Consider the following 23837-nt stretch of genomic DNA (forward strand, 5'->3'; position numbering starts at 1 on the left):
ATATACTATATTTATATAAATAGCTTATAGCTTTTGTCATAGCTGATAGACGGGTATTTTCGATTTCGAAAATCTGAAATCATCACGACTCGCGACTGTGGTGCCGAATTCGCGGCGTTCGTTATCAGGTTCACTCTTATCTTCGAAAACAGCTGATCGGCTTAACCTCACTCGGATGCGGTTCGAAAGTTATGTCATCACCGTTGCGATTTAGAATGTACGGCAATAAAAATAATACCATGTCGTCATTCAAGGTATATTGATATCAAATATAATTATCAATGTTGCTTGTCAGTTGTAAGTTGTAGTTGTCGTCATCATTTACCTCTATCACGCGGTTGCGGTGCTTTAGCCCGTCCGTTAGTACTTTAGTAGCCGTGTTGCTAGCTTCCTTGACCGGATTTTGAGGTCTGATCGCCTCCTTTCAACCGAAGGTCATTCCGGAAGTTCCTCGTCGTCCCAGCACACACCATGCCACCCCTGGCTGCCGCCGTAAGACCGCTACCCGAGGAAGATGTCAAACTACCCGGCATCAACGCAGTCCTGCTTGGGCCACCCGGTTCGGGCAAGGGGACACAGGTAGATGAATTTTTTTTTATGTTCTTAGGTAATTTTAACACCGAAACGAGCCAACGCTTTTTTTTCTATTCTCTTTTGTTTTTGTTTTACCTTTTTGTCCTTTGCAGGCTCCAAAACTGTTGCAAAAATTTTACTCATGTCACCTGTCCACAGGCGACATGTTGCGCTCTGAAGTGGCCTCCGGTTCGGAACTAGGTCAGAGGGTGAAACAAGTAATAGAATCAGGTAATTACCAATTGTGGTCCTAACTGAAAAATTAATTCATCCGAGTACCTTCTAGATTCCCATGTACAGTTTTCCTCTTTGACAGTAATGCAGTTTGATTTAATGTATTTAACAAAACTTAATTTTATTTATTTATTAAACACAACTAGGTACAAGTTGTAATATTTAATACTTAGTGTAATGTGTTATTTACATTGCTTCTTCAGTTAAATCGTATGTTATCTTCTAAGCTTAAAAAACAAAATAATTTAAATCTTGTTAATTATATAATATCTTAAATATTATTAAATTAACTTAAAAATAAAATTTAGATATTCTATATTGCTGATCTTAAAAGTTTGTAGTCTCTATTTATTATACTCAAATATTTAAAGAAACTTTTTACACATTTGTAAAATGTAAAATAGTAATAGGCAGCTGTTATGATTATAATAGTTGACCACATATAATCTTGTGTCAATTATAAAAAAATATATGTATTAATAGGTTTATCATATTTATCTATTAATTCTTTTTTAATGAGCAAGATACTTAGCTACATTTTCTTTATGTAAATTGAAGGTCATATTATGTATATTCTGTTTCGTAAGAACCTTAGATTTGTTTCTGGAAGAGTCTTTAGACTCCACCAAGGGCCATGAGTGTAGTATGTGGGCAAGGTTCTTTATCAAAGTTTTTTTTTTAAAAAATATTCTGTAGATAGATAGTTTTATAAATAACAATATTAAATAGCTAGTAAGTAGAGAAACTCTTGCTTTAATGTGTTTAAAGTAGTTTTGTAGGATTATATGACTAATTAACAGTATATAGTATTTCCTGTAGTATTTTAAGTTCAATGTACAATATTGTGTTTTATCTTCGAAGGTTTTTTCCCAAGCTAAACTAACTGTTATTACTACTGGTAATTTCAAAATCTACTTAGGTACTGTTGTATAATAGTTTTTTTTATCGTTCTTGTTACAACTATAAAGTATTACAGTATATTTTTTAAAAACATTTATTCTTAACCTATATTATATTAATATTAAACACATATTATTATCATTACCATTATTATTAAATAATAATACACGTGTATTTAAAGTTTTTAAAATTATTATCATTGTTATGGATACCTTGAAACAATTATAAAATACACGGTTAGTTTAAATCGTATTAAAAATTATTATAATAACATTGATATATGATATATCCATGTCATATATTACAAATTTATTAATTATAAAACTGCATCTAGAAACTAATTATAATTTATTAAAGACAAAAATTATTAGCATTGTAATTCAATCAAAGACTTACATGGTTTAAGTCAATTTAGGATACTTAAATTAAAATTGCTGTAAATTAGTTTTTAATAATAAAATCTTTTGTTTTATACTATTAGGATTAAATTACCCATTTATAATTATTTAACTGGTGGTCATGATCTACTATAATATATATATACTTAGTTTTATCTTATATGAAATATGCTTATTTTATTTCTTAGAAGCAAATCTTTTAGAGTTTACTGTAAATAGTCTAATGAAAAAAAAAATTCATCAACCACATTTTGTTTTGATAAGATTGTTAGTACATTGTTTGATTAAGTTTTAAATAATAAATTGTTACATAAAATATTTAGTAAAAATTAATCTTAGTTGTTATTATTTAATATCTACAGTAAATAATAATTTGGTTTCACTTATTTTTTCAATTCTAGGTAACCTGGTTAGTGATAGTCTTGTTGTTGATTTAATTGATCAAAATTTAGACAGACCAGAGTGTAGACAAGGATTCTTATTAGACGGTTTCCCACGAACAGTACCTCAAGCTGAAAAAGTAAAAACAAAAAATCTAATCATTTCCAGTAACTTAAAATATCTTATATATTTAATTCCCTCTTTAGTTGGACAATCTTTTAGAAAAACGGAAAACACAGCTGGATTCTGTAATTGAGTTTAACATAAGTGATAGTTTATTGGTTCGCCGTATAACAGGGCGTTTGATTCACCCTGCCAGCGGTCGATCATATCACGATGAATTCCACCCACCAAAAGTTTATATGAAAGATGATGTGAGCTTTATTTAAAATATGATATAATATTTTAATATTTTAATTTGTAGACATAAAATAACCAGATATAGTTATAATATAGTTTTTAAAGGGTTGTCTGCAATTTTTAGGTAACTGGGGAGTCATTGATTCGTCGTGCTGATGATAATGTGGATGCTCTTAAAAAGCGTCTTGAATCATATCACAAACAAACATCTCCATTGATAGATTATTATCAGAAAAAAGGTTTGCTTAAATTATTAGTTGTAATTAAAAAATACATATTTAAATTAATATGCTGTTCTAGGAATTCATTCTAAAGTTGATGCCTCTAAGAGTTCTGATGAAGTTTTCAAAATGGTAGAAAATATATTTTTGCGTTGTTCAAGTTCAGCCAATAAAGACAGAGTAATATTTGTTTGAATCATTCCAATTTTGAACTTTAATGTTTGATGTTTTCAAAATATTGAACTTGCAAAATCATACAGTTTTCCATTTTCTCAATAACTTTAGTAACTATAATTCTAATTAAATGATCTGAAATTGTAAATCTTTTATAATAGAAACTGGTATATTATTCAGTGTTACCTTTTTAACAAATAATAATTATTTTGGGTTTAATATAAACAAAAACCAGTGATTTTGGGAAGTAAGTATGGTTATTTAATTTAACATATTTGGTGTACTTATTAAGAAGCTTTTACGGGTTTAATAAATAAAAATTTTGTTTGATTTATATTAATTTTATATATGCATAATAATATATTATGTAAGTATATGTATGTACATAAAGTGCAATTAGTTTATATAAATGTAAAAAATAAAAACAGGTATTTTATAATATTTACTAAAGTTGCCTTCGTTTTAATTTAGTGATTATTTGAATGTTTGTAATGCTAGTCTCAATTTTTAATCCGGGGTGAAATGTATTTATACGCAGTGAAACCTTTTCATACCAGACACTCAGTCGCTGACATTTTGTCAGCTATTCAGAGGGTTCAGAATATTGAAATTTTGTAGTTGGTTTCCAAGAAAACATCTGTTATTGGGATAGGTATGTTAGGGGAGGTATCACTGTATATATTTGCTGTGCTTTAATAATTATTTATATATTTTAATATTTTATCAACAACGCCAACAGCTGGTCCTTCAATATATAATATGTTAAACGCTCTAACCAAACCTAGCATTGTTTGGTAAAATATGGTATTCAAAAATGAAACCACACCTCTTAATAATTAAATTATAAAAAGCAAAGAGGAACTCAATTTAAAAGCTGTCTTATTAAAAATTAGTTAGAGGTGTGTTTTTTTTTCAATACCATTTTTTACCTTACTTTACTGGTATGAAATAAATGTTAGAGTATTTAACATGGTATCATTATTACTATTTATTATACATAATTTTTATTTATTGTAGAATCTGGTTGGAATTCTTAATAAAATACCTAAATATATAAATTATTATTTTAAACTGCTTGTAAATTACACTGCTCATTGCTTTTTGTAATTTGTAGTGTAGTGATTATATGATAAAAAAAAAGAATATACCTACTGAATTAATGCTTTTCATAGAATAATTTATTCATTATTATTTAAAATGTATTAATAAATGTTTATTCTCCTAATTACGCGCTTACAGGGTCCATTTTCTCTACTGGGAAACTAAATATAATCAGGGCCTACTTATAACTTACTTATAGAAATAGGTCCCATGTATACCATGTATAAACTATAAAAATAACATCAGCCAAGTTATTTATCCGTTTCTTAAACTAAGACAAAACTATACAATTACCAAAATAACACCATTTAGTGTTTACTTTTAAAAACAGCAAACTGTAAATGAATTTCTGTTCAAGTAAAAAATAAGCCAAATCTATATTTTAGTTGAAATTCTGAAATAGACGGGATACAGAGATATCTTGAATTAATTTACTCTGATTTCTTTCCCTTGTTATAGTCTCTCCTCCTTAATTTGTACTCCTCTGCTTTTTCCTCATTCACGCTTCAAGCAAAGAGTTACTAGTGGGTGACTTCCTATTTGCGTTATTCATGTGTTCTGTCTCTTTTCACATTTACTCATTATGCTAAACAGTATACATAGTATATAGCTTATAAAAATATTTAAAAAAAATCTAATAAAATGACTAAATTTTACTGAAACTGATACCTATTTGGTTGGGGTCCTAGGTCTTATAATTTTTAAGAGAGCCTATCGGGGTTTATAATCGAAGAATTTGTATACAGACAAACTCTACAAACGAAAAATAAAAATGTAGGTTTAGGTAACTCATTAAAATATAATTATTCATTTTTTAGGTTTATTAAAATATATAAATACCTACATGTTTACTTTAAAAATAACTGCATATTGTACTGCATAATATTGCATATTAAATGGCATATAAGCCATGCACATTAAAAATTGTACAATTTATACGATTAATTATATATTACAATTAATAACAAATAAGATAAAAGTGTTGGTCATATATATTATATATATACAAAATCAAACAATTATAATATTAAGTTATTTTTATACAGACGTAAGAATCTTGAAGTATGTGTGGTTAATTCTCAAAAACATTCAATTTAAGTTTCGTTCGATATTCTTTTCAATGAAAATATTCCCGAGTGAAATTGTACGATTTAAAACTCGTGTTTATACTATGTATTTCGTAGAGATATAAACTATTAAGAAATATAAAAGTAGGTACCTATGGGCTATGGCTAGCATATATAAATTAATCATTTATAATAATTTATGTTTATACAACCGTTAATAAGAAATAAAAATGCTTGGTTTCTTCAGTGAAATTGGTGTTTCACGAGTAACCAACATATCTTAATATATTATAATATAGGTACTAATAAAATATTATACATTTAAACGTTTATAATTTATTATTCATAAGAGGATTATTTCCAAGACCAAACACAAATACCTATCTTGTACTCGCGTGTGTGACAATACTACAAAGGCTACACATACGTACGTGGATAAGCATATTATATTAAATAGGCACTGAATATATAAATATCTATATGTATACGAAATATTATAATATAAGCGTAGGTATTATTCCTAAACAGCTATACTAAAGGATAATAAATATATATCTATATGTAATATGTATATAATATATAATAATAAGTTCAAAGTTGACATGCACGGACAATGGAAGATTAACAGCTAAACACTATTTGGGGTTGCCGAATCGCATCGACACACACAACAAGACGGGAACAAAAACCAATCCATGAATATTCCTTTGCAGTCGTTGTCGGGATCGTACGCCAAAAGCCTGTGCCATTTATACTTTTGTTCGCACCCACAGTCTCCCGAACAGCGCCCCGTCAGCGTCTTGCTGTAAAGATAAAAAAATTATTGTAATTTTTTCTCAAGCTATGTTTAGACAATTTAGGTTTACTTATAGTTAATGGTTTTCGATCGTAAATAGGAAAACGTTTATATTAGTATTATGTATAGGTGGGTGCATAATATATACTAGGGAATTATTTTAAGAATTAAAGGTAAACCCTATTCCCTAAAGAAATTCCATATATACGTGAGGTTTGTTCTGTATACACGTTTTTGTGAATATTTATTTTTTGAATCTTAAGTCATAAACTTAGCAAAACCACATTGAATGCCAGCATACATTTTAAATTTCATATTCATTCCAAAGCAGAGTATACTGAAAAATTCAATTCAAATACATAAACATTGAATTTTGAAAGAGTGTTAAATTAGTTATAACTTACAACTATTTTAAATTGAGATTAGCAAAGTGAAATCTACTGAAAAATGTTGGTCCACTGTTCCACTCATATAAACTTACTTATACTTTATTAATTAGCTACTCTATCAAACTTTAAATTTTATATACTGAAATTCTCAAAAAAAAAAATCAGTTTTAGAATAAAAATTTTGTTTTAAAAAGACTTCAATATTTTAAATTACAAAAGAAAACATTTCCAAAAACGTTATTACTTTTTAAGAAGATGATTATTAACCTTTTTAAAAGAATTACCTTGTACAACATACAGAGTGAGCCACTGGGCTTATGGAATATTATTTTTAACAGGAAAATTGAAAAACACAGTGGCCCCTCTATATTATATTTATTAATATAGATTATTATATGTATATTATGACGAGAAAAGAGATAAAATGCTTTGCTTGCAAGAAATGTATTTTTTAGCCAAAATGTTTTTAAATTTAAATGAATTATTTTAATACAATTGTGTCCTTTTTCAATCAACAGTGATTTATATTAGTATTTTAAATTTCATATTACGAAGTAAATAGATTGAATAATGGGTCAATAGTTAGAACTTGAGATTTTAGAATCATTTAAAGTTATAGGTAAACAATATACAATATTATACAATACCATGTATTTGTTGTTGTTGTTGTAAAAAAACAAAACAATTCAATGAGTCTTATGTTAGAATATTTATAGTCCGTTTGGTTTACATAAATAAATAAATTCGTTTTGTGTTTCGTTATTATTGACTCACGTGCAGACTTCTTGATGAATAGCTTGTTCGAAGTGTTCGGTGTTAACGATCGCTCTAGTCTTACCCACGCTGTTCGAAGCCCAATACGGAGTAACCACTTCTACTTTAGATTCGCAAGAGTCAACTCTGTAAAATTAAACTCCAATATTAGTAAGTAGTATTTATACGAAATAAATTGTTATATAAGTATGTAATATAGTCTCTCTCTACGTTTTGAAAGTGACGTACTATTGTCCATTTTTGACCTTATTATTACTGGCTGACGTTATTCAGATATCCGAGGGAGGAATCTCAATACTTCTTAAAAAATGTTTTCCGACAATACACAATACACATAGTCATTAATTCATTATATATTTATATTATACATATTGCGTAGATGATATTTACTCCACTTATAGTCTATACAATTTCAAGTTATAAACTACAATATTACGTCTAAGTAATGCTTTAAGAATGTTTCTATTTTCTTGAAAACAGATACATTTTTTGTTTGCAACTATGACGAAAATAATGTAGTCAACTGTTCAATAATTCTATTTAGGTAGGTGATTATGTGAACTTATCTTAAAGCATTTATATGGTTTGACGTTTTAGGAAATATATTAGATAAAACATTGTGTAAGTACTTATGAAGTTATTATTTTATGTTTTATATATATTATACAGTACCCATAGATATACGAAATCGTAGGTATACATTCTAATTTTAAATGGTTTTGTATATTCAGACATTCAGTAGATAAGTAGGTAGGTATTGTACTCAATTACGTTACCCCATAATTTCATTTGTACAATATTATTGTATCATAATAAATGTATAGTAATAGTTATTGGTAGGTACCTACTACATATAAGTGTATTTAAATTTATTTGCCAATACGATGGCAGCAGAGGAGTGGTATTGTTAAAATAGAGCCTCCTCTGCTGTCGATTAAACAGGAAAAAAAGGCACTACTCGTGTATACATTATAATAGTCGAATGACTCGCACGTCGGTCATGACGTAGGCCTGTTTTTTCGTTCAAGTGCGGAAAATTTAGGTTTGGCGGGACCCAGTACAAAATGTATTTTCTTTAAGAACATAATAAATTATTTTGTGGCTTGGTGTGGCGTGGTATCTACACTCAGTTGCGTAAGCGCCCTGTGTGTACCACCGGCCGCCGTTCCTAGCTCCCGGATGGGTGACAACTTGGGGTTCTTAGCAACAAAATCCTTGCCACATATACAAATACATATTCCAAACCAACCGTACCCTGCAAACAGCTAATGGCTATAGTTGCCTGGCTTAAGATCAATTAAAAAAAGCAAATTAATAATTTATATCAATAAAAATAGACATGTTCAATAGGTACCTTTTTAGTTTTTATAAGAAAAAACAATAAAAAAAGAACAGAGGATTAAAATTAGTTATTATTTTATTTTGTTTGACATTTTAAAGTTACTTATTTTTTTAAATATAGTACAAGTTAAAATTTTATAATTGATCATTAAGATATTTTATATTTAGTCTTAATAGTATAAACAATGTCTTGTATTAAGATATTTTTGAACTTGATGGTGGTGGGGCTGTGGTATTTCAAAAGTGTAGTTTAGGATAAATGTCCGACTTGACTCGCCCTAGGGCCACCGCTAGTCTGATGACAAAAACCCATTTGCCTACTGAACGTTGTACACCTTGAAGCTAGCCAAAATAAAAAGTAAACAAAAACATATTATTTGTGGCTATCCATAGTATAGGAACGTTCATAATTATATTTTTATGAACCATGACGATAATAAATGTTACGAAAACAATTAGCACAGTATGAAGTAATAACATGTCGAGTTGTTGACGTTGGTCAGACAATCTGGTTGAGAATATCATTTCAGGGTATCTACTGCAGTTTTAATAGCACCAAATAAAATGTATAGAGAATTAATTATTACGTACATCAATGAATAACTATACGGACTTCTGAAAATTATACACCAAGCACATTTATTTGAACATTATTTTTTAAAGGTGCATATTATATTGTATGGCCATATGGGCCTTCTCGACACTCACGGTTTTTGGTTAAGTCAGGGGTTATTAGGTGTATACTTATGTCTTATTATAATATTATGAATGCACAGGTACAGTGGTCCAATGAATATAATATCTGAATATCTGATGTATACAGAAATGAGGTAGGCGGTGGTAATAATAACACTATAGTATTGCGTTGAACACATTGGTAATACCTATAGGTAGGTTAGGTTGTTATCTATCACTTAATGACTCATCAGCTATACAGTCAAGTACATAATACCAAATTCTATAATACCTACACCTACCAAATATATAAATTAGTATAGATGTTTAAACAAATAAAATGCGTATTATAATGTTGTATTATATGAAAACATGTTAGGTATTAGGTATATAAGCATTTATTATATAGAATAGTACCTTCCAGAATCTGCAGGCTGGCCTCTGGTCGGCAGCTTATTCGGTTTCGATTGATTGTCCGAGAAACTGGAGTCCTGTCTTCTTTTCCGAGCTGTCGATCTTTTTGCCTTGGGGAACGGCCCGTTCTCCATCATTTCGAAATCACCATACATTCGTTTCATAAGCGCTTTGTTTTCATCGATAAATCTGTCGATTCGGTCTCTGAGTTTAACAAAGAAAAAAAATAGTACAAATATTTTATGATTATATACTTAGGAACTTTTGAAATCAAACAGTTAAGTGTAAGAAAATGTATCTTTCGTATAACAATTTAGACCATTTGCTCCGAGTTCTAATCGCTGTATTATAAATATATTTAAATCACAGACTCTGATGTCATAGTCCGTGACTCGTGAATATAGTAAAATTGTGTGTTTATCTTTCGCTTTCCGCTATTATAGCTATACCAACCGCATTGACGATGTTATTTCAAGTATCCCGGACAGTATTGATTTATTGTAGAGGAGAAAAAATTACATTTAGGTACTTAAGCTATTAATTTATTGTAATATTCGTGTGTTTACAATAAAAACTATCCAATAATTCACTTGTTTGAAAATACGTCTATTACAGTATCTAATCGTACCTATCCTTGAAAACATGTATTTGATATTTTATCGCAGATACAATAATATATATATATGTATGAAAATCACGAGGGTAGTTTAGTTACTACTTACTTACACTGGGTAACTTTTTCCTGCTGTCGGACAAAACAATTGGTGATTTCTTTTAATACACGGGGTTCCACGAATCACATCTCCTCCAATTTCATATCCTAAGGCAAATGAAAGAGCAGTCCAAAATACCTGTAAGTAATACAAAATTTCATTAAATAATTTTCATCGTACAAATATTTTGTTCTATTTTTTATGAAAACGATACAATAATAGAAATTATAAAATCCACATAAATGCGTATTTAAAAATAAATCAGAAAATAATATAATAAAAAAAACACAAATTAATTAGATGTCTGTGAAGATGACCCTCCAACTTTGCCCTGTCCTTTAAAAAACTATTCCAATATTTTGCAACTAAAAATTTTTTTTAGCTGATACAGCATAGTACAATCTACATTATACACAATATATTGTATCTTATGGCGTTTATAGGCCATTTATACGTATGGTAGTTATTCATTTTCTAATCGGTTTTAATATTGGGGGTAGGGTTATCAGGCAGAAAAATAGTTCACTTTTAAAAGTTGAATTTTAGCATTCAAGTCTAAAATTATAATTACACGTGTATATGATTAATTAAATTATAGATTATGATTAATACACCAAATTAATTGTGTTATACTTATATGGTTACATATGTTAATAATATTATAAGTTCGCGTGACGATGATGATTATACAATTTCCCTTTCCTATTAAAATTTCTTTGACATACAAACCTTCATAATATCATTAAACTTATATATGACTAATAAAATTGCTCAAATTATTGTTGTACTTTATAGTTACCTACACTGTTCTATAATAATTTGGCTACGCAGACTTAAATTTTGTAATTTTGTATTATTAATAATATCTAACGACTAACAATCGGGAACTGTAAAATGTATGCATTATATTTTTAAATATTGTATAAATATAATTATATTTATATGATTTGTCTAAATGAATTGTTTTTTTGACTTATCTAATGTTTATTTCACTTATATAATTTATAATAATTAGATTTGTTGTAGTCAAATGTGATTATTATTAAAAATTATAGTGATGATTTATGAACACGTATATTATGTACAATATTATGACCAGAAACTCTACAAATTATAACTAACCTATCCTAACTTTAAAAAAGCACTTGGATGTTACAGCAAGATGTCTATATTAAAACTTTTGTAGTCTTGTAGAAGATACATCTATGTATCTTGGTGAATTTATTATTAAAAAAAACCATCATATTTATTTACCACAAGGAAAATCTGTATCTGAATCATAAATATGATTTGTTAACGCGACAACGAAAACCTAACGAAAAATCAGTCAGAAACAAAAAAACTTGTATCCCAAAAACATATCTATGTTAAAAAGAAACGTAAAGTGCTACTTGATATTTTTTCACCTGCACGGAAAAACAATGAATCATTGATATGTTTTTTGGGGTTCGTGGTAGACTTTCTGGCTTTCAAAATAAATTTTAAGTCATAATTGTTACAAATTTAAAAAAATTTAGTTTATAAAGTGCTCTGATACAACTACTAAATTCGAACAAGTAAAAAGTAAAATGTAATCATGGGATTCAAATATAAAAACGTATAATTAAAAAAAAATAATTTTACAATCGAGGTTGCTATGGTAACGTAATTATATTAGGTGCAACCTAGGAGGTACTGTAACGTGAAATTGACGACGTGAAATCGGTCGGAAAAAAATTGTTGTACTAAGCTCAAAAATGTATCTATGTTAATATTATATAAAAAATAAAAATTGTGTAATGTACGTGTCGCTCGTACCTATTCAGACGATTTTACCAAACACGTAAACATAATTATTAGAGTTTTATAAAATTACTCTAGTAGTCTAGTAAACTAATGTATTTCAAATATAATAGTATATAATATGTGTACATATTACATGTGATAAATTAATTTTTAAGTGAGTTCATAAACCGGAAGAGTAGTGACCAAGGAAGAAAAACACTAAAAACAAAATTAAAGAAAATTAAAATTAATTTAATTAATAATTGTACCTGTATGCATAGACCAAACTATAATCTTCCTGGCCACTGGGGCTCGAACTGATATTCAAAATCATAATGTAATTCAATAATTTAAGTTGTTTTTTAATGATTATTATGATTTCTGATTTTTTTTTTTTGGTTTAAAATTGACATTCCTGTTTTTTGGGACTCCATAGGTTTTTTAATTGTTTACAGAACATATATTGCGTTCTTATGTTTGTTTTATTTAATTAATCGTAATCAAATAATCAAATACCATATATTCGTTATCAAACAAAATTAGCTGACTAATATTAGTGTAATATTTTAACGAGGTCATTATTATGTACATTAGATAAAAATGTAAATATAATTCGAGTTGAAAATATTGGAATGTTCACATAAAACACAGTGTGGTAATGCCTTGCCGTTTTATCGAGGTTAAATAAATACCTATTGATACTACCTATTAAATACCAATAAGTACCCGAAAAAAATTGTGTGTCCATTATATAGTTATTGGTGAAATCCATTAGTGCCTACCCATAGTTGTATATATGAATAGTTTTATTATCACATCACTTCGTCAATGGTTCCTTCCAAAACTGACCTAATCGTTTTTTATCCATACTCTGCTCATCCGTCAAATTATAAAAAATGACTATCCTTTTTCCGCCACTATGATAATTGTTTTGATCATGGAAAATGTAATAATAGATTATAATAAATCTAATTAATAGATCTATAATTACTATGTATCTCATAATGAAAACATTTCGACGATTGTCCAAATAATAAATTATAAGTTCTTACATTTTGGGCATCAATTTACAGTCATTCAGACATAAAAAAAAATGTATTTGTTTGATACGACCGGCGACGCCAATAACAGCATCATATGCTTAGTAATAATAATAATAATAGTAATAAACATCGAGAAATGTAAGAAGAATATAAACTATTATTTGAACTTAACATTTATATTGCTTTATTTTTTACTGATTAATATAATCAGGACTTAGATTATTTACTAAGGATTTTATCTTTATGATATTATCTCAATTGCTCTTAGTGACCGTCAATGTAATGTAGACGAGAAAGCAGAGTGTTCCCGCACATGACACCAATTTGTAGTCAACGGCTAGAATTTTTGGCGAAAAGCGTGTACCAAGTTTTCGTAAATCATATAATTACATAGGTATATCATTAATCACAGTTTAAACATTTCTCAATTTGTACATATTAAAATCGAGTATAGTTGACATTTGATTAAGTAGGATGATCAATCTCAGTTAAATTTCATGGCAAATTTAAATATTTTTTCAGATTTTTTATCGCATTAATTATTTTACAATAATATATAGCCATGGGCATGGTTTCGTCAAAAAAAAAACTGTCTGTATCAAATTGTCTTAATAAAACAATATTCTGGATTAATTGTTACAAATAGTAAGTGAATAATATTTGGTCGTATTTAACACAACGTTATTACTTATTAATAATGTTCCATAAAATGTTTATAACAATAAAATATAAGGCTAAGTCCTAACAATATTTATTATTCAATAAATAAATGCTTTATAACATTGAATATTAATAATGTGGGCACGTAAATTACTTTCAATTAACACAGTTAACTAGAGATATTTAAATATTAAAGTACTGACGGCTTCTGTTCGGAGCATTTTCAGGAAATACATTATATGAAATTGTGTTTTTGTCTAAACAGTATGATTTTTGATTTGCGTCGGCAGAACCAAATAGTGCAGTTATTTTATATTAAAGTGAATTTATCTATGATCAAACTTAAAGGTAAAAAACAACAATCATTATTTGTGTTTTTACCTTGGTCTTTTATGATATTTTAATTTATAACTTACTTAATATGTCACTATCCCTAGGCTTTGACTGCGGAATAACATCTAATAACCAATATAATTAATATTCGCTATAGTAGTACAAAATAGTAAAAATTCATTAAATTATTACTTAGGCTTATTATTTGTAGAACAGTCAACCAATATAACAAAAATATCAACTTACTATGCAAAACATATTTTTCAAGTCACATCTAGTTTTCTCAATCAAGCAAAATACAACCCAAATGAGCTTTAAAATAAACCCTGGGATCATTATTTTCTGAATTTATAAAATAAAACAACAATATGACCAAAGTACAATTTGTTCTCAAAACTGTAAATTGCAAACATTTTTTTTCACTTTTTATTTGTTTTCCACAATATTGTTGTTGCTATAATACATTTTAAAAACAACCTATAGTAAGTAGCATCTGTGATCTACGTTCATTTGTTGGAGGGGCAATATTATTCATAGAGAGTAATTTGTAGAATTTTCACTGCGCGGATTTTCATTGTTTGCTTTATTTCTCTCGTTTCAACGATAGTCGTTGTTAGATTATAGTTATTAAATATTATTATATACCTTCATATTATTTATAGGTACCTAGTCATTAGTGATATAATATTTGGTATACAAGTATACGAGTTATATTATAATCTGTGTAGTTGACACATTTAAAGTTTGAACACGGTTTAATTATGTATAGGTACGTGATTAACATATGCCAAAACACAGCATTTTAAAATTCTTCTATTTAGAGATCTCTAAATAATATTATACAATGCATAGGTATTTTAGGTTCCAGTGCATATGTAAAAAAATCATAAATCCCTATTAAAAGTTGTAACATTTTTCTCTCTAGCAGTCAGGTTTTACTGTTAAATAATTGTTATGTAACTTTAAGTAACATGCAATTGATGTAAGCTAATTGATTTACTTATTACTATGTGCACTATATGTGTGGGTATTAATTATAAACATTTGCACATACATACCTATTTTATGTAGGTACGGTTGTCTGAAATTACGTAACTTAATATTATTTTCTCCCTTTCTTTTCTAATACATAATAATATGTATTTAAAAAGGTTTTAGATTTCAGAAATTTAATGACTACAAAATATGATGTTTATATTTTTAAAATAGCTTTAAATTCTTTCAGTCTTAAATTAAAAATGTTTTTTTTTCTACCAGAACCATTAGTGAATTACAAATTATGATTGTTTTTAAACTTTTTCAAGCGATCAAATTATTTATTTATAGTACCTATTTAAGGAAAAAAAATCACCAAGTAAATGTGATAAGCGTTGTATCATATATTATACATTGCTTAGAAATTACATTGTATACACGTGCGCCTATACACGAGTCATGACTAAATGATTGGGCATGTAAACATATTTATTATTATTTAATATTATGTTATATTTAAATTGTATAGGGTAGAATTCTGTGGGAATAAATATTAAAGAGATCCGCAAATCATATTATCGTTTATTTTTTGCTGTCACTTAGATATCTGACAACTATAACAAGTAAACATGAAAATTCTTTCAAAAATACATTGATGATAAATAGGTAAAATATTTAAAAACTCCTTACATACACAACGAATGGTCATAATGAATAAATCACATCTACTTGACAATATTAATATTAATAATATGGTTACTTGCTATTATACTTGTTTACGTTATTTCAAACCTGAAAGTAAAATGGAATTTCAGAATATTTTTAAGGTTTTATTTATACTTAATATCAATCCAATACTCAAATAAATCAAAAAATAATTTTAATTATGTATGTAATATTCTTATAATAAATTAGTTTCATAATTAGTTTTTTCGGTCTAATATCAGATTACGCACTCCAGTATATTATATGTATTATTTTGTAGGTATATAATTAGTAAAAATGAATGATTATACTTTTAATTTAATATTTCAAAAAAAATATAATTCCCTTTACTTAATTTTTTTATAAATAAAATCGATAGAAAATAAGAAACTGTTTTTTTCTGAGAATTTTATGAAGATATAACGTTGACTACTAAAAATAAAAAGACAAAGTTAAGTGTGGTTTTCTAGTAAATAGACATATTAAATTATAAAAATTAAAACTTATCTATCGTCATCTATCAATCCATGTTCGTAGTGAAATGTAGACAGCTTAGCAATCAATAAAAACATCATTACTAACTAGGTACTAAGTGGTATATAATTATTAATTTATAACGATATACAAAGAAAATAAATGGTTTTACAAAATTGTAAAAACTGTATTCTTGATTTAGGGCACTTTAATTTGTATTATTGTACTAAATAGTAAATACTACCTAACTAATCAGTTGCTATTAATAACCATTTATTATAGATGGTGATTTTTTTATCGATCTTCTTATGTTTTCTATTAATAAAACTCGAAGATAAGTTAGGAAGGTACTCTTTGTTTATGTTTTAGTTAGGTCAAATCAAATGTATTTTATTTTTTCATTCAAAAATTTGAATACGCCTTACAGTTTTGGAAGTTATCCAGTGTCGTGAAACTGAATTTATATACACACACAGGTGTACCGCGTAGGTACCTACATATATGACACACACCAGTCGGAATTATAATAATTTATAAGTACAATTATAATAATACGTTTAGTGCAATGTTTAAATTAGATAGATGGCGCGTGGAACTCTACCTGGTGAATACATTATAATTGTGTCTGGACTACTTTCACTGTATTTTATGCGCTGTTATAAGAAAGATAGCCACAGTCCACGCGGCTGTATTTCCAAAACTGCCCAAAACATTATAAAAACATTTGAAAACACGTTACCCCTGCCCCGTCGCGGACGTCCTTGCGCGATCATTATGCAATTTTGTCATGAACATTTCATGTAACTGTCACTCTGGTATATTGGTATGGTATTTACGATGTTTATATTTTCTCAATATCCAGTAGCACAATTATTATTAGTGTTGAACTAGGTCACGATTACCATAGAACTTATAATAATTACTATCAAAAGTGTAAAGCATCGTATTTAATAACAATATGACTACCTATATGAGTAATGACTAATGAATAATGACTTCTTTCAATAAAAAGTACAATATATTATAACCATTGAACGATAATACGCCAGTTGAATATATAATAATTTTGTTGTATTTATTATATTTTATCAAGTCAATAATCGTTATAGTCTATATCAGGGTTGTCAAAATATCTTTAAAATATAAAACACAGGTTTAAACAATAAAAAACCAGATCTTTAAAACATTAAAATATGTTCTATCTATTAATTAACATTCTAATAACCCTGGAGCGATCTAAAATTGGTATATAACATCGATTAAAATCTATATCTACGTATAATAGCTATGGCTTATTTTCTTAATTGATTTAACGGGGTGAAATAATAGTCAAAAATATTTTAACATTTATATAGGCAAACCTATGAGCCTTACAATTCATAAAAAATTAATACATTTCGCTATAGGTCCTATTTTGGAATTTTGGCTTCAATCACAATAATAATAAGTGAACCCATAAATATTATTGTAATACTCCAATCCATAAAATAATAATATTGTAAACATTGACTTGCATCTATTTCGCACTATACAACATTATTTTTTTAAACCGAAAAATTATTATCACAATCATAATAATTATAATAATTTATTATGATAAAACATATTTTTCCTAACGTAATTCGTTATTTAATAGTTCAAGCTTATACGCATGCCTTCTATATTATTATTATTATCTTTCCAAAAATAAAATTATATAATTAAAAATAGTTTAATGCGCCCACACGTTATCCGCGTTATGATTTTGAAGGTAACAACAAACTCGTTGGGCTCACTCCAATTCAATTATCTATGTGCGTATGTTGTATTTCATAGGTTTATAAAAAAAATGTCTAGATCCATGCATTTAAAGCCTATGGGTATGTCCTAAATCGACGCCTACCCACGGGTACACTGCAGGTGATGGTATAATATATAAAGCGAACATCACTCACCGGTATCTGCAGCAAAGATCCGTTGCTCACTTTTTGGTAGCCGTACAATGGCACGACCGGCACAGAACCGTTTCTTAAAAATATAGGACCCTGAATAGGCGTCACTCCGCTGTGACTGTACGGTTCTTCGTAGTAATCTAGTGATTCCTCTTCCTCTTCGTCGTAGTCTAGTACCGCGTGCAGCGAAGTCTTACCTATAAACACATGCATAATATTATCGTCATTTATAAATATTATTTTATCGTTTTCATCGTAAACTGCAGTAAAGCCGCATAATATCATTAGATTAGTATACGACTCGACAACTTAATCATTGATTCAACGGGTTTTTCAGGGTTCTTCGATTTCGCAATCTGTTCAAATATCTTTAAACATTTCGAAAAAACGAACTGCATACTTTTATTTTTTATTATCAGGAAATGAAATTACATATTTTTTACTACGAGTTAGCGATCTGTTTACGTACAATACACTAATTATAAACCATCAAATCATAATCAGCGTAATCAGTTGTATATACCTACATAGTATACAATGCATATGATTTACACTTAAAAAGTTAAAACCGATGATAATCTGAGAAATTATGAATTTTCTCACACTTAATTAAAATGCAAATATTGTTTTTGTAATATTTTACAGAAAAAACAGTATGCTTATACAATGATGTCGTTTAATCAATCTTGTTTTTGTGTGAGGTAGCTTTTGACAAATAATTTCTGTGTTCATATAATATTATTATTATTATTATTATTTAAGATGACCAAATAAAAACAAGTTGTGCGGGATTACTAATAGGTACAATTTTAAAGTTTATATAACCTATAGAAGATGCATTATTTGAATACGTGTTGTAATTATTGCAGATATCACATAATAATAAATAACTCGGTCTCAATAATGCCTTACAATACTATTAAATGCACGAGTACAAATTAATTTGCAGAAAAAATGTATATGCTGCAATTATAATCTAATAAGCAATTGCATGATATGTATTTGTAATATGAAACTATTTATCGTAAAAAGTTTAGTGCGAAATGTAGTTTTGTAGCTTTCTTTAAAGTATATCTCGAGTAATAAAAACCTTGGGGAATCCTATTCATACACATTTTTATATCATGCAATCTTCGTATATTTAGGTGCCTACCTTTGAAATCGCGAGTTAGAAACAAATTTAAATTTTATATGGTGCACTACTGCAGACAACAGTCAAAAAACAGTTTAATTCTTCCAATACTGCTCCTAACACAAGCATTTTTTAAAATGATTATAAGGAGGGGGGGCTTAGGTCCTGTTATACAACGGTCGATGGAGATTGGGGTTGTGATCCTTCTCATAGGCTCATAGGTACACAGTATATACCTAATATGCTTGTATAAAATAACCGTGATGGTTTGTCGACTTAACGCAATTATTATAATATAATATGGTGTATTGGACATTAATAAATAAATGCAAGGGTATACCTACGCCATTATATTTTTTCAGTCAAAATTCTTGAATAACTAAAATGTCCGATCGAATTTACTTTTAAATTATTTTATTTTTTTTAACTCAGACATATTCTTAGAAAAAAACTTTCCGATAACAAACTTAAGTACATAATCTTCCATATCTATTATACACAAAAGATATTGACACAATTATATCGATTTTATTTTAATCGTATTCCTCTTGAAAAGTAATATACAGTATCGTCCTTTTTTTATACACGACATTTTTTAAAACTGAGTATTAAAGAGAGAGTAGTAAACGCTCACTTACTATATATACGTATTTAATGTTATTTACATATAATAATACCGCTACCCGCCTTCCACCTAAACTGAAAAACTTACCTAACTATTTAAATATTTGATTGAAATCGGTGATTCAACTCGTAAAATATTTACTCAACAATTAGTTGTCTGTGTAAATATTGGCCGCACACCCGGCGAGACAAATGGCAGTAATAACTGCTGAAATCTGCTTGTGTATCGTAAATCTAATCGGGAGAGTTCAATTTTAAAACGTTATAGGTACCCGCTACTAAATATCGTACTATTTGGTATTTACTCTAAGTGAGGTATACCTATTTACTTAATTTACTTAAACCCCCCCCCCATTTATATTACATACTGCGATATCGTCAACATAACAGTACCGACAACCATAAAGTTTTATTAAATCGTTTTTATATAGGTACCGCCGGGCACTCCGCCTTGGACTCTGGTGAACTGGACGGGCGGCTGTTGCGGAACTGGTTTCTTGCGGTTCGGCGGTTCTGGAGTGGTCATCGGTTGCCTGTTGGGCGACTCGTAGTACCTGGGCTGCTGTGGCGGCGGCACCGGTGAACCGTAATCCGCAGGGTGGTATGCCACCGGCTGCTGGCCAGCGTTGTAGGCGGCCTGGTGAGCGGCCGCGGCCACGGCTCCGTACATGGAGTGAAGCTGTTGTCCGTGGCCAGCGTGGTGGCTGTACGCCATCGGGTTGTATGCAGCGGCGGTGGCGGCGCCGCTGAAGTTCTGAAACGAGCTGATCATGTTTCCGGTCGTCTCACGCGGTGCCGCCGTTTAATATCGCGGACGTGCGGTAACCGCGGTATACGAACAAAATAATATTATAATACTATCGGTGGTGCCGGGTTTCGCATGATGGACGGCGAACGTAAAAAAATCAATAATAACAGATGACCACTGTTTTGGGATCGTCAATATTAAAAAAACACGATAATACAACGATGACAATAAAATATCAACACGTACTATGTTTTATTCGGACGAGAGTGGCCCGTCTGTGGACAGAGCACCGCGCACGTCTGGACACGCCGAGCGAATGAATGAATGAAATGCGCGACGGCGACGCGCCACCACCTGTCGCGTGCGGCGGCTCGTTCTCTTGGCGGCGACCACGCCATGGCGGAATTATGCAATAGGCGGCTGGACTTGGCGTGCGTACCGCCGCCGTCTTATGGATATAGGATTCTGCATATATTACTTGTATAATAGTATGATCTAAGGTAGGAGCATTAACTATATCTTAGTTTATGGGTAGGAGTACGCAGAAGGACAGTGTGACCATTTTTTAAACATTTTTTTTTTTTGTTTCTTGATTGTTTAAAATCCGTTTTTAATTTCACGTCAATAATTGCTCGCCCGTACGCGTAAGCCACCACGTTCAAGTTCGGTCACGATTTTATGTTCTTATAATAGATCACAATAGGCATTGGATATACAGCAGCGATCTTATGATATAGGTATCTCTGTAAATAATGAATTGTTATTGATACCGGTTATCCGTTCGTAATTTATTTTGTATTATAATATTCCATTTTATTGATATCTCTGGAATAGGCAATATTATCTGTTAAAATTATATTAAACATTTTAATAAATCGATTACAACTCAAACCAACAAAATCGAATACCAATAGAATTTTGAACTAAAATATGGTTCATAAATCGAGACAGTGTATAATTTACACATACGTACTATAAAATATACATAGGTAATATATATAATTAGTAATTACTATCGCGATTTAGTGTTTGAAACGAATACAGCCACAAACAGTTATTATGCTGCATTGTTTCCCATTAGGTACTTATATGCCATATTTAATATATTTACTATTTATTTGTGTGTATTATAAGATACGTCGCCTGTGCAAATTTTCGGGATAAACCCAATGGACGATTGCAAACCCGACCGAATATTGATCATTCCGGAGTCCGGACGGCCAACACTTGAAAAATCATGCACAATACGTGCGAGTTTTTATAATTAAAATCACCGTCATCGAAATATACATATACATATACAAGGTGTAACAGAAAGACTTCGCAAATGAAAAAACTACATTTTTGTTCTAATACAATATTTATTTTTTGTGTTTAATTTATAGATTCTAGGGCTTCAAGTATGGTAGGTTAAAGCCACAAGGTATGTAGTTTTTTAATTTTAATACTGAAAATAAAAATTATAAATGATATTATATTTTTTTGGAAGAATTCAAAATAGCCAATTTTATAAACGTAATTAAAAAAAAAAATCTACATTAAAACGTTTATTTAAACCAAGTAGTTTATTTTGTACTATTTTTAAAATATGTATATTTTGTTTGAGTAAATTTATTTGAGTCTTAATAATAATTTTTTTTAGAAATATTATTTTTGAGATTATTCATACATAAGTAAATTTTTCATAATTTACCATCCATATTTATTCGTACATATAACTTGTTTCAAGTTTTCATTTTTCATTTGTCAGGTTTTTCTGTTACACCCTGTATATATATATAAATATATTACTCATACTATTATAGAGAGCCCGACTGCATGCGTTCGCCAAAAATAACAAGGGCGTCGTGTGTATACCTCCTAATATTTTTTTGTGCGAGGGACATTTTTGCTGATTTTATCTATTCCGCGCGCGCTAATATAATACCAATTTTATAATAATAATAATAATATTATTATAATACACTACGCATAATATGATTGTGATGGTTTTGTGTTATGGCGTGTCCCCGAAGGACACTTACCTCTGTTTAGTCTCTACACGGGCCTTTTCCGCTCGAAACCGGTTCCCTGATTTACGTATGGTCTTTTCCATCAAAAATGAAAAAGATACAATTCTAGTTTCCGTCGAAATGTATTGTTGTGAATAGACGTTTCTGCCCAATATTATTAATGAACATATACAAATGTAAAAATCACGTGTGTACACTTAAATAAGAAAATTCTATAATCATTATATGATTGCTAAAATTGTTAATCACAATATATTATTCTTGGATATTTTAGAATGTCTTAAGAAATATAATACAAGTATTAATCATACCTCAATCAAATAATACAATAAGCTATTGTTTTTTTTTAAGAAATCACATAAATCCTAGATTCATAGTTCAACAGTTGAATTTTAACGATTTGGTCTAAGTATCATAAAAGTTTTTTAGATGATATATAGTCATATAGATGATATTATCTGATATTATTTTTCTATGCTTTTGACAAACATCTTGATTCAGTTTATATTTCAGTCATCGATAATTAATAGTTGTATTTTTACTGTACAGTCTTCAATATTATTTTAAAATTTAAAAGGTGTGTGAAGTCGAGGGGCTGGTAAATACTTGTAAAATTCACCGAAAAAAATATTGATTTGTCACTTCAAAAAACCAATTTGCAATTATTTGCAATTAATTTGAAAAATATTGGCATATTTTTCGAATCAATCGGACAAAGTTGGGGGGCCAACTTCATACGCATAATTTCAAATTATTTTTATATTTCCATGTTACTATATTAACGCATTGCCTAAAAATGAAAATCATTGATTTTTAACTTTTTTGGATGGAAACGGGAATCGTACATGTTTTGTTTTTGATAGAAAATAGCTGTAACGGAATCAGTCAATATTATTTTGACGAACATAGGTGTGTTGGCCGAGTT

General features: G+C 29.0%; 2 protein-coding genes across 2 annotated transcripts; one reads left to right on the plus strand and one right to left on the minus strand.

Moving 5' to 3' along the window:
• Positions 1–213: 213 nt before the first annotated feature.
• Positions 214–3575, plus strand: LOC111032673 (adenylate kinase). Its single transcript, XM_022313089.1, has 6 exons — positions 214–579; positions 687–804; positions 2507–2625; positions 2693–2860; positions 2971–3085; positions 3147–3575. The coding sequence occupies exons 1-6, from the start codon at positions 472–474 to the stop codon at positions 3260–3262; spliced, it is 744 nt and encodes a 247-aa protein (XP_022168781.1). The 5' UTR covers positions 214–471; the 3' UTR covers positions 3263–3575.
• A 1724-nt stretch (positions 3576–5299) lies between these two features.
• Positions 5300–21235, minus strand: LOC111032684 (protein spaetzle 3). The gene is made up of 6 exons (XM_022313110.1): positions 20588–21235; positions 18400–18593; positions 10525–10649; positions 9802–10002; positions 7369–7494; positions 5300–6212 (listed from the first exon to the last, which is right to left on the minus strand). Exons 1-6 carry the CDS (start codon positions 20922–20924, stop codon positions 6038–6040), a joined length of 1158 nt encoding a protein of 385 aa, XP_022168802.1. The 5' UTR covers positions 20925–21235; the 3' UTR covers positions 5300–6037.
• Between the last annotated feature and the right edge of the window lie 2602 nt (positions 21236–23837).

This window comes from Myzus persicae, unplaced genomic scaffold (genome assembly GCF_001856785.1).
Source record: "Myzus persicae strain clone G006 unplaced genomic scaffold, MPER_G0061.0, whole genome shotgun sequence".
In the NCBI taxonomy this organism is placed as follows: Eukaryota; Metazoa; Arthropoda; class Insecta; order Hemiptera; family Aphididae; genus Myzus; species Myzus persicae.